This window comes from Ursus arctos, unplaced genomic scaffold, assembly GCF_023065955.2.
Source record: "Ursus arctos isolate Adak ecotype North America unplaced genomic scaffold, UrsArc2.0 scaffold_11, whole genome shotgun sequence".
NCBI lineage: Eukaryota > Metazoa > Chordata > Mammalia > Carnivora > Ursidae > Ursus > Ursus arctos.
The window spans coordinates 7,486,075-7,498,837 of NW_026622775.1; the positions used below are offsets into that span (position 1 = coordinate 7,486,075).

General features: G+C 41.4%; 2 protein-coding genes across 4 annotated transcripts in view; one reads left to right on the plus strand and one right to left on the minus strand.

Annotated features, from left to right (window-relative positions):
* Positions 1-2,048: 2,048 nt before the first annotated feature.
* On the minus strand, positions 2,049-10,766 carry TIFA (TRAF interacting protein with forkhead associated domain). Of its 2 annotated transcripts, XM_026499205.4 has the most exons (3): positions 10,424-10,766; positions 9,748-9,908; positions 2,049-3,422 (listed from the first exon to the last, which is right to left on the minus strand). In XM_026499205.4, the coding sequence occupies exon 3, from the start codon at positions 3,396-3,398 to the stop codon at positions 2,841-2,843; it is 558 nt and encodes a 185-aa protein (XP_026354990.1). In that variant the 5' UTR covers positions 3,399-3,422; positions 9,748-9,908; positions 10,424-10,766; the 3' UTR covers positions 2,049-2,840. The 2 variants fall into 2 exon arrangements, with proteins under 2 accessions (XP_026354990.1, XP_026354989.1); XM_026499204.4 differs by lacking the exon at positions 9,748-9,908 and having other exon boundaries at positions 10,424-10,637.
* The window catches only part of ALPK1 (alpha kinase 1), a 121,203-nt gene continuing 118,663 nt past the window's right edge, over positions 10,224-12,763 (plus strand). The window contains exons 1-2 of one of the 2 annotated variants that reach the window (XM_057310007.1): positions 10,224-10,419; positions 12,010-12,066. The gene's annotated coding sequence lies outside the window, so the exon portion shown is untranslated. The remainder of the gene's footprint in view (positions 10,420-12,009; positions 12,067-12,763) is intronic. The other variant, XM_048212175.2, reaches the window with a different exon arrangement.

Here is a 12,763-nt window from a genome sequence, read left to right on the forward strand (position 1 = left end):
TTATTTGATCATTACTAGTTTTACTCTATAAACATGTAATAATTCTGACTCCTGAGGTATAATTACTTTATTAAATCTGCTATGAAGACAAAAAAAAAGGAGTTAATTAGGAAAGCAGGATGGAACTAAATTTGAAAATGTTTGTGTTTTAACTGCTAAGAAAAGATACTACTTTTCTTGTTTTATGGATTTATAAAAAACACTGGGAATAACATTTTCTTATTCAGCAGATACTAGAGAATCTACTGTGTCTGATAGTGTGTTGGGGACATAGTAGTAAAAAGACATACAATGCCCAAGCTCTTTTGCCTACATTCTGTTGAGAGAGACAAGCAATAACAAGTAAACATGTAAATAAGAAAACTACAGATCACAATTAGAAAATATACAAGATGACAGGATGCAGGATAGCTGGGGACCAAATGACTACTTTGGTAGGTCAAGAGTCCTCTCTGAGATGACATTTGAGCTGAGACCTAACTGTTGAGCAGGAACCAGTTAAGTAAAAAGCCTGGTGAAGCATGTTTATAAAGCTCCTGAGGTGTAGGAGAATGTTTGGTATGTTCTGAGAATGAAAAGACCATGGGGACTGAAGCATTCTGAGGTAGAGCAATATGAGATGATATTGGAGGGGTATTTAAGGGCCAGATGTAAGGTTTTGTAGACCATGGTTAAGAGTTAATTTTATTTGATGTATAAAGGCACTGACTTTCTGTAAGCCAGAGTGGACAGTGATCAGATTTGCATTTTTAAAAAATTCCTCTGGCTGCAGTGTAGAGAATGGGTTATAAGAGGACAAGCGTGTATGTGTGATACTTATAATGGGACATGGTGTGACTTGGGTTGATGATGATAGGAATGCAGAGCTGATAAACTTCAGAGGTAGAATTAACAAGATTTTCTGATGGGTTAGATATGGGGGCAAAAGAAGAGCTGGAATCCAAGATAACTGCAGGACAATGCATCTAGCATGGTGCCCTGGTGACCTTGCTCCCTGCACATCTATATAGCAACACTCGACCACACTCCAACCGAAATCTTGACAAAGCCCTGTGATCCTCCCCGGAACATGGCAAGATAGGCGGTCTTCAAGGAGATGTGACAAAGCCATTTATCATCTGCTCCCCTATCTTGCAGAAGGCTGCAATGAGGCAATTTCTCATCTAACTCCCTAGTTCTGGTGACGCAGGGATTTCCACCTCACTCCCATTCACTACATATGTAGCTAATAAAACTGCTTGGCTATGGCTTAGAGTTGGCTCTTCAACAACAGAGCCGCCCTCCATTTTTGTGTCATTTGGCCTTCCTGGTCCAATGTCCAAAGGACATCCCTAGGGACCAGGGATGTGGAACAGTGACTCCATGCTGATCTTGCTTTTGATATCTGTCTAAGTAATAAACTAAGTCTATTTGAGCTCATTGTCTCCTTGCTGGTTAAATCTATGGAAATGTGACAGCCAACCTAGCAGCTACAACCACACTTGACAATAACTTTTTAGTTTCTAACTTGATAAACGCAGTGGGAGGAACAGATTTAGAAAGGTGAAGGAAATTAAGAGTTCTGTTTTAGAAGTTAAATTTGAGGTGTTTATGAAATTTAAATGAAGACATCAAGAAGGTAATGGGATATATGTCTGTAGTTCAGAAAAGAGGTCTAGGTACAAGTTTAGAAGTCATTAGTAGGTAAGTGGCATTTTAAGTCATTACAGTAGGTAAGATCACCCTGGGGAAGCACAGGGGCAGAGAAGCCCAACTAGGTGTTGATATTTGGAGGTCAGGGGTAGAGAAAGTGTCCAAAGAAGCAGATTCAGGAGGGAAGCAGGAAACCAAGGAATGTGGTATCACAGGAACTACTGGAGGCCATGTGCCACCACATGGAGTGAGGAACAAGGAGAACTGGAGCCAATATGCATTGAGGGGCAGAGCTAGAGGCATATTAATCCCCAGCCACGGCCTCTACCTGAGGCCCCTGGCACTCCTCCCTTAGAGTAAGCAATCTAAGAACTGTTCCTTCCTTTCTTCAGAAAGAGTTTCAAAGCACATGGTTACAGAATTAAACTGACTTTATTATATGCATGGATGCTGTTAAAATTTCGAATTCATGGAATTTAAAAATGCGTGGTACATAAAAGTCAAATTAATATTTGGTAAGAAAACTGAAAAAGAATTCTAAACATAGCACTGGTTCATTAAAATGTCCAAAATACTGGTTTTATATGCTAGCTATACACAAGGAGAACTGTATTTTTGGAAATAGACACAATTATTCTACAGAAAAGAAATCATAGAAAAGGTATTATTGCTCAAATAGGGCTTTCTATATTAAAACCACAATGATGCATTGACACTACTCCAAAATACATTACGCTAGCAATCCAGTACTGCAAGTACCAACAGGCTACACCACCAGCAACAACACGCCCATAGCCTTGACCTTGAAAACAAATGGCTGCTTGTGAAATAATATGACCAAACCAAGAGATGGTTCCTTACAAGGCAAAACATAGGACTAAAAGCAAGCATAAAAAGAAAATAATATAACCTTACTGAGAACACTATTCCTTCATCACCACGGATACTTCTTGTACATTAAACCTCACAGATATACACTTAAATACACCTCATAATTCTTAGGAATACACTTAATAATTCCTAAATACATCTAGGAATGCAACAGATGACTAAATTGATGACTAACACAATTTAAAGACTCCAAAATGATAATAAGAGATCCCAAATTTAACAACTGATGACAGTAATATACTAATAAACTGTGAAGTATCCATAAAATGTCTACAGATTTCTTCATCCTTCATGATCCTCCTCTTAGCCTTCTGTGTTCACAATTCATTTTCATCCATTTCTGTAGGAGAAGCGTTTTGGGTGGAACACGTTGAGTAACTACCATACTCAGGTATGGGCTTCTGTAGTGGCCAGTTGTTTTCTTGCAAGAGTGATCTTGGAGACAAAATAAACTGAGTCTCAAAAAATTCTAATGACTCTCCATCTTCCTTCTCTATCAGGAACTGATACTCACCAAATCTGACCATGCACTTGTAAGGCAGGTCTATTTTATTTAGGTAGCACAGCTCCTTGTTGTCCACAAGCAGACTGGTCTTCTTACTCATATTTTTAATTTCAAAAGAGAGAACTGAACTATCAAACTTTTTAAACAGCTGCAGAGAAAACTGAACTCGGGAAACCTGTTTGTCCTGAAAGGTATAATGACAGATGTTGGAATTTCGGCCAAATTTCACCACTTCGCTGGAGGGAAGTTTTTCTCGGTTATAAAACCTTATTGATTGGAATATTCCACTTTGCAGCTGGCCAGGATGGTAAACAGTTATCTGGAGACAAGTCACTGTCTCTTCAGTATCAGCATCTTCGAAACTGGTCATGATGTGTCTCAGAATCTGACCTGCCTGCAACAATTAAACCAGCATGTTAGTTCATTCCCATTTTTCAGGCATTGAAATCTTTAATTCTAATATTTTGATGAAAATCTTCTGATAGGTGATTTATTTAGACTTTAAGAAGACAATATATAGAATACTCAATTAACTAGCACATATGTGAAATTTTACAGCAAGTCCCATGAGATCTAGTATATTACTTTTTCTTTTTCTTTTTTTTTAAAGATTTTATTTTTTTATTTGACAGAGGGAGAGAGGGAACACAAACAGAGGGAGTGGGAGAGGGAGAAGCGGGCTTCCCGCTGAGCAGGGAGCCCAATGCGGGGCTGGATCCCAGGACCTCGGGATCATGACCTGAGCTGAAGACAGATGCTTAATGACTGAGCCACCCAGGCGCCCCTGGTGTATTACTTTTTCTATCTCTATTTTTCACTTCTAGTTTGACAATAAGACCATACATACAATCTAGACAATAACAAGGAATGCTTGTTGATAATAAGTGATTTGGCAGGGGCATAAAAAAACTTCAGTTCCTTTCTCATTTAAATAGAGTGACTTGGCCCAGAGAAAATATGACAGCTATAATTTTTAAAATCAGGGTGGTTTGAATGCCCTCAGAGGATATACACATAAAGAAAACCTACAGTTTATTAACTAAATTATAATTAGATGTATTATAAATTGTAAAACCTGATTAAAGAAATTTAAAAATTATAAACAAACAATTGCAACATTATTCTTTATATCCTCACTTAGATTCCTAGTAGGTAAAAGGTTAAATAAAATAAATGCTTAGCTAAGATAGGGAAGCAAGCTAAGTGTCCATCAATAGACGAATAAAGAAGATGTAGTACACACACACACACACACACACATACACACATACATACATACACACACATACACACATACACACACATACATACATACACACACATACATACATACACACATACATACATACATACACACACATACACACACACACAGAGGAATATTTTGTGGCCATAAAAAGGGATGAGACTGTGCCATTTCCGACAACTAGGATGAACCTAGAAAGTATTATGCTAAATGAAATTAAGTCAGACTGAGAAAGACAAATACCATATGATTATACTTATATGTGGAATCTAAAAACAAATGGATAGATAAATAAAAAGCAGAATATAACCTGCAAATAGAGAACAAATTGATGGTTGGGGGGGAGCAGAGTGCTGGGCAAAATGAGTGAAGGGGAGTGGGAGATACAGGCTTCCAGTTATAAATGAGTAAATCACAGGAATAACAGGCACAGCATAGGAAATACGGTCAATGATACTGTAATAGTATTGTATTGTGACAGATGGTAGCTACACTTGTGGTGAGCATAAGTATAGAGAAGTTGAATAGCTATGCTGTACAGCTGAAACTAATGTAACCTTGTATATCAACTATACTAAAAAAAACAGTAAGTGCTTTAAAAGTTTTATACTTGTAAAATTAGACATTACATAAGTCAGTTCTAAATATCATAGTCTGTACTCCTGCTGGAATTATTTATTTTTATCAATCGTTCCTAATGACTGAACAAACTGTCATTAACCACATTCTAACTGCCATTTAGAGTTAACAGCATCCCTCTAGAGTTCTTGGCGGCCCTGTGGTGCCCTCCACCTACACTTGCCTATATGCACCTTTAATAACCAGTGTAGTAAAGTATTATAACAGGATAGGAGAAATAATTACCAAAATCTTGGGGATATTATTCTGACACAGAACTGCCATTTTAAAACTAATTTATTTTAAAAGAATTAAATAAACACAATTTAAAAATTGATACAGTAAAAAAGGATTTTTAAAGAGTATCTTCCCTCCACCCTAATCCTTCTAGAGTCAACCACTGTAAAAGTTGCTTTTATCCTTACAGAAATTTTCTTGTATACAACAAGCATAACTATGTGTGTGCTCATAGACACAAACACCTATGTTTCTACACATAGAGAAAATTTTTTCTTACACAAACAGGAACATACTGTATTTAGTTCTAGACCTTGCATTCTTAAATTAATACAAATGGGTCATTTGTTTCCATATCCACACATATACATATACCTTATATTTGAACGGCTACACAGAATCCCTTTAATCTAGCATGGTGATAAATTACACCAATACAGTGATGCCCTGCATTCCTTAAAAACTGTTTAGGGTTTGGAAATCAAGAATCTTAAATGAAGTTGATTTGTGGTTTCATTTGCCATCTATATTAGATGTTGGTATCAGAATTATTATGCTGGTTAAAAAAAAAAACAGAATGCTTTCCTTTTCTTTCTATGCTTGCTGCTATTTATTTTTAAAATACAATCTTTCCTCCTGTTTTGCAGTTATGGTGCTATTTTTTTTCATTAAATTCTTTATTTAAATTCAATTTAGTTAACATATACTATATTACTACTTTCAGGGACAGAATTTAGTGATTCATCATTTGCATATAACACCCAGTGTTCATTTACATCAAGTGCCCTCCTTAATGCCTATCACCCAATTGTCCCTTCCCCCCACCCACCTCCCCTCCAGCAAACCCTCAGTTTGTTTCCTAGAGTTCAGCGTCTCTTATGGTTTGCCTCCCTCTCTATTTTCATCTTATTTTATCTTTCCTTCCTTCCCCTATGTTCATCTGTTTTGCTTCTTAAATTCCACATATGAATGAGTGCTAAAAATCAAACTTTCAATTTATTCAATTTTTCAATAAATGATGTAGCTAAGCAAATTTCTTTTTTATTGATTTGGAAATATATCTTTAATTTTAAATTTACTTGTCATATATTATTTTTGGACATTATTACATCATATCACATTACCCAAGCAGACAGGACATGCCCAGCTACAAGCAGCAAAGTGAGAGGAACCGTTAAAATCATGGCCAAGGATGGTAAAAAATTATTATGAAACCAAGGCAGCGAGAATTAACACACAATGGGTAGAATTGTGATTTAATTATGATAATAAAGTCTCGTTATTCAAGAAGTTGACAGCATTAAAGAGAATAATTATAACAAATCATCAGATGATACGATTAGTGGTTGACAAGAAAATAATTAGCTGTTAACAAGTAAAGAACCTAAAAAGGAGGGGCAAGTATCTGTCAGTGATCTCAGCCTTGTCTAGGATACACTGCCATCACTCTAGTTCATTCTTGGACTTTGGACAATAAGAGTTCCAAAAGGAGAACTGGATTAAAAACCATGGTGTATTCTGGATAGTCTTTTGGTAACACCCAAATTTTGTTTTGTGTTCTTCCTATAATTAATTAGTTTAGAATTCATTCTTTCGAGAAATCTACCACCAAGAAACGTTTGCCCCATACAAGCTCTTACGCCTAGTTCTCAGGGTAGATACATTATTCACAGCAAGGGAAAAAAACTGGCATTCTGGTTTATCGAATCAGTGGCTACAAGTGTCTTGGTGTGAATCAACTCTCAGGGTTTGACAAACTTTTGGGATTGCAATTGTGACTCTCAGAATTGTGACTTTCTCACACTGAGGTGGACTGTACTGTCAAACTGCCCCTCCTTACCAGGCCTTGCTCCTTTAGAGGATGATACTTCCCACTTCATTGACAACCATGTCAATGAAACATGAACGGAAGTGACATAGAAGCTTGTTTCCAAGCAGACGCTTTGAAAGCCACTGTGTAGTTCCACCAATCCTCTTGGCCTCTGCCACATTGGCAGTCCCCAAAACCAGCTCAGCCTCCATCCCAGAAGGGAGGGCCAAAGACAGAGCCAAAAAGGACATGTAATATGGCAAGAAATCACACCTTTTTTTCAAGTCATTTGTTCCCGAGCCCTAGCATAGCCTGGGCTGACACACATCCACGTATCCACGTATCCAACAAAGGTACGAAATGACTGCAAACCCTGACAGTTAACAGGGTTACTACTTACTGTATGCCCCTCACGTTCCAGGTACAGTGTTAGCCATTTACACATATTGTCTCATCTTCAGAATAACCCTATGAATCACCCTTCACAGATGAGGGAGCTAAGTCTTGGAGGGTTTATCTAAGTAGCCCAGGTCACAAAGCCAGTATCAAAGGCAGGATTCAAACAAAACAGAAATACCCCTTCTCTTCCCCACAACAAATAACTGCTTCCTGTTACCAGTTACCCCGCAAACTATAGCAGTTAATCTGTAGAGAGGAGGGCCATGGAAGTGTACTAAAACCAGCAAGACACCAACCTAGAATCTAGTGTTGGGGAAGGAAATACACTGTTACTGCTGCCTCACAAGAGAAAGAGGCTCTGAAGCAGCAGGTTACTGTATTAGTTACCCCTAAGTCTGCATGTATGGGTATTAGCATGGACCCAGGACTCACTAGTAATTGTGGCAGGTTGTTTGGGGTGCTCCAAAGTTGAATAAATCATGGTCTCTCATCTCAAGGAACTGAGAAAATAATCTGTTAATTTCCACAGCTGCAAGTTCCCTCTACAAAGTGGCCTGAATCTCTGCCATTTCTGAGTGGTCAGTAGAAAGACAGGAAAGACTGAAACTAACAAAAGCCCTAAAATAAACTAAAATTGGTAGGTATTCTTTTGAAGATTTTATTTATTTATTTGAGAGAGAGAGAGAAAAAGTGAGAGAGAGGGAGCATGAGCACGGGGAGCAGCAGGCAGAGGGAGAAGGAGAGGGAAACTTCCCACTGAGCAGGGAGCCCAGATGAGGGGACTTGGGATCACGACCTGAGCCCAAGGCAGACGCTTAACGGAGCCAACCAGGTGCCCCGGTAGATCTTAAAAAAAAAAAAAATCACTAGTGTGCGAATGCTTAAAAGCAGCTTTTTGAAACGTTTGACATGTTATCAAAGATAGAAGAACAATGAGCTTATATAGCAGTAATGGTGGTTACCTCTGGAGAGGGAACCTGGGGTCAGGGTGGAAAGGAGACCTCACTGCACATTCTATACCTTTGAAATTGTATACCATGTGTACTTAATATCTAATGTGGAAAGGAGACCTCACTGCACATTCTATACCTTTGAAATTGTATACCATGTGTACTTAATATCTAATCAAGCATTTAACAAATATTTTCTTTACAAAATTACAAACCATCTGATTTTTATGGAATTAAATGGAGGTGGAGATTAGCAAAGTATTAAAGGGATAAACTGTGATATCTGACGTCAAAAAATTGTAAAACAGGGTTTGCCTGGCTGGCTCAGTCAGTAGAGCAGGCAACTCCTGATCTCAGTGTCGTGAGTTCTAGCTCCATGATGGGTATAGAGCTTACTTAAAGAAAAAGCTGTAAAACACTGTGGTGATGTCTGATACACAGTAACAGCTATATTCACATATTAACTACAATAAATAAATATATAGAAATGAAAATGAGTAAATGAACCCTGCTATCAAGAACTTTATCACAGAAAGCATAATACAAAAGGTGAGTGCTCCATTCTTGAGCGTCGGAAGAAGAGTAAACCTCTCCTTTGCTAGACACCAGGAAGGAAGTACACACTTACCTGGGAGTCTCGAGCTGGCAAGAGAAGGGTTAGACTCTGAGGTTGCCTTCTGACGCCTCTCAAAGGAAATAAGGATAGATCTGTATAGAGGTGTTATGTGCAAAAGCATGCTAAGTCTGCTCACACTCCCACACTCCGCACCCCTGCCTCTTTCTCTCCTTCTCTCTCTCTCTCATAGACACACACACACACACACACACACACACACACACACACACCAGCTACCCCCCCCCCCCCAAAGCTGGGCAAAGCCGGTAAAGAGACATACTACCCTGAACTTGCAAAAAGGCTGTTTGGACCTCAACTGTCATGAACAAAAAGACAGATATTTTTGCTCAAAGGAGGAGCCAGGTGTCCAAGCAGTTTAACAGAAAGTTTGGTGCCCCTGGGTAGTCATGCATGCCAAGAGGATTCTCATGCTTTAAGTTTGTTTTTTAAGGTAAGATCTACTGAAATAATAGACTTTGTTCTGGGTCATGTGTTAGGGAAGGTATTCTAAAGGTTTACTTTCATCCCTCCTCAGCTCCCACCCTATGGATAATCTCGAGAGAAAGTTAATGTCTTTGCCTTGTTGCAAGTAGCCTTTTTTCAAAGGCTCTCTCCCTGACCCACACCCAACACTGAGCTAACAGGAGGGAAGGGAAACCCGAAGCACAGCAAAAGACAGGGTTATCCTCCTAAGTTCCCTCGCCGGTCATCATCCCCAGTGTGGCTTCGAAAACTTCTGTGAACTCTACTACTGTGCAGCAGAATCAATTCTTAAATAATTAGTTTCGCAAAAGGAGTCGTGAAAGCCAAAAAGAGCAGGAGGAAAACCCTAAGAGAACTCACTTTTTTCAGAGATAGTGTCTTCGTCCACTCTCCCCGATTAACCTGCACCCAATCGGATCTGCACAGTCCAGCTTCTGGGAGGCTGTGCAGATCCGCTACGAGGTACAGCGTGGGTTCTGGCTTCCGGAGGATTTGGGAAATTCCTCCTTTCAATCTGAAAGCTGGGGAAAGTCCCAGTAAACAGGAGATTACTATGTTTTCCTAACGAACCACTGAGGCAAGGAGGGCAGGTCCAGAAGAACCCTCAGCAGAGAACCCGGAGCTCCAGGGAGCCCGAGGAACCGCAGAAAAATCTCCTGGGGGACGCCGAGGGGATTCACGCACAATTGCTCTGGGAGCTACACTTGACAAATGGAATTCTTTTTTGTTCTCTGATTAGAGGCGGGGCGGGGGGGAACCTATTGCAAAGCAAGGAAAATTATAAAGAAAACACACCCCATCTCCGGCATTTCCTTTCATTACTCCCCCTCGCGTTTATAAATATGCCTGTTTTCTAACGCTGGGGCCACGCCGTATCGAATTGTTCGAGCGCGCCTGTGCGCCGAGCCCGCCGAGCAGTGGGTGTGACTTTCTACAGAGCACCGCCAAGGACTCCTCGACAAGCCTTCCCTCGCGGGGCGATGAACAGACAAGACACACTCCCCGCTCCACCCCCAGACCGCAGCCCGCCAGGTACCTTGCGGCCCGGGAGTCGGTGAACTATCTTCCCAGAGCGGCTTCGCTTTCCGGGCTCCGCACGAGACTAATGGAGGCCACCCCGCGGAGGCTGGAGTCGGGGGACGGTCACCGCCCACCGCCCCGCGCCCGGCGTCCTCACCCACACTAGAAAGCGCCAGCTGACCCCGCCGCAGCTCCTGCGGGAGGGAGAGGGCGGGCGCGAGCCAAGGGGGCGGGGCCGAATTGGGGGGTGGAGGGGGGCGGAGGGGGGCAGAGGGGGGCAGATGGGACCGGACCGGGGAGTGGGCTGCTGCGGGTCGCTGGTCCTCCGGCGCGCGCCACCTCTCCTCCCACTCCCGCCCGACTGCGCCCCCTAGCCACCCCCAAAGCCTTTATAAAGCCCGGACGAAAGCGCCGAGGTTCTCAGGCCCCGCCCGCACCCGCGCCCGCACCCTCCCTCCTCCGCCGGGTGTCTGCGGCCCGGACGCCGGATCCACGGGAAGCCCAGCCCCCCCGACTGCCTCGCTGAGCTTCCAGGCCGGGTCTGAGGCGCAGTACAGTGGTGGGGACCTCACCTCCCCAGACAGGTGGCCCCTCCGAAGAGGATGTGGCTAGTGAGCTAGATTTTGAAAAGGGAACAGAATCACTTCAACGTTGAGGGCCGTTCACCTCTCCCCGCCCTTCCGCCGCCGCACCTCAAGTGTTGGTCTAAGACAGGGTAGGGGTAGGCAGAGAGTTGAACTTACTTCCCAAACCAACCAGGTGCACGGCTCGTATTATTCATTTAGTCATCACAGTCGGGAGAGTAGGTCCCCGTTGCAGGTGAGTAAACTGAGGCCCTGAGAGTGGCTAAGTGCCACGTGGAGCAAGAGCAGAGAAAGGATTTGAACGTGCCCCAGAGTTCCAAATCAGCCCGCGGCTGCCCATGATGCCTTCACCTTACACCAGACCAGTCCAGGGGCTTCCTCTCCCACCCCATCCACCTGAAGGGATCCCTCACTCAACATCCAGGGTCTGGGGTTCCACAAATACAGGCTGGTACATGGTGCATTGAGAAACAGTTAACCTCCCAGGAGTCCTTTGTAGCTTCCAAAAATAATAATAATAAAATAAAATAAATATATATTTATTTATATATAGTATTTTTCTGCCTCAGGGAGAAGGTTTGAAATGAACTAAAGGTGAAGAGAGCGGGGTAGGAGTGAGACTCCATATAAGGAGTAGAAGAGAGGAGGGAGGACAAAGCTAGCAGTGCCTGAGGTCAAACTGGCCCACTTACTCCAGAGGTTGGGAATCTACCCACCAATTCTGGTAGGTGTCACATAGAAGTCATTCATCTGTCTGGCTTCTGACCCTGACTTGCAGGACAGTTGCTCTTTTGCAGGTCAGTTTCATTGACAATAAATAAAATGGCATTGATACTTGCTGCTTCCCCATCTGATAAAAGAGATTCTATGAGGGATTAAATTTTGACCTCTCAGAGTTAGTCAGGCATAATCAGGAACCTTAAGCAGGGGGAAGGAAGAGTACAACTACAAATGAGGCCAATTCTTGTAAGGCTGCAATTTTGTTTGTTAATCATCAACATTTATTATCTCTTCTCAGGAGTGGAGATAGCCAGACTGTCTTCTTTCAGCTGAAGAACATTGGAGCATGTGGAAGGTAAGATATGTAACTTGACTATACCCATAAACCTATACCATAAAATAATATCAGAATTGGAGTGTAGTAGATGTTATTAATAACACTAATAAAGAAAATGCAACAATTACCAAAATTTATGATGCTGAATATTATTTCATTTTTCTGTTCCCTTTAAGTATTCCTAGGCTACCAATTTAGGAAGAGATTAAAAGGAACCCTTCAGAGAAATGGATACCCCAAAAGTCAGGCTAGAATTGTTTATCAAGGCAAAACAGAAGAAAACAATAGTCAGGTATGTTGTAGATACAAAAAAGAGGGATTTACTACTCGAAATATCAGTGATGAATCATTTAATGCGAAAATAACATAAAATGCCCACAATCTATTTTTCAATGGAAAGAATCTCAAAAATAGTTTTTAGATATTTTCAGTAGCCTGTAATTAAGCAGATATACCTGAAAGCCTATTGTATTTCACTTAGGACCAAAAACAGAGGAAGTTAATTTGTGGTAATACAGTCATACCTTATAGGGAAAAAAAAGTGTTGCTTGTTTATGTTGTTTGCTAGTAATTGGGTTATATGAAACCCACCTTCTGTTCAATGCACTCTAAGCCCCTTGGATACACACTCACTAACTCTCCACTGCCGAGCTCAGATGCTCAGATTTGGGGTAACTCAGCTCAGGAGTGCCTCATTTCATGGCTGATGCTTTCT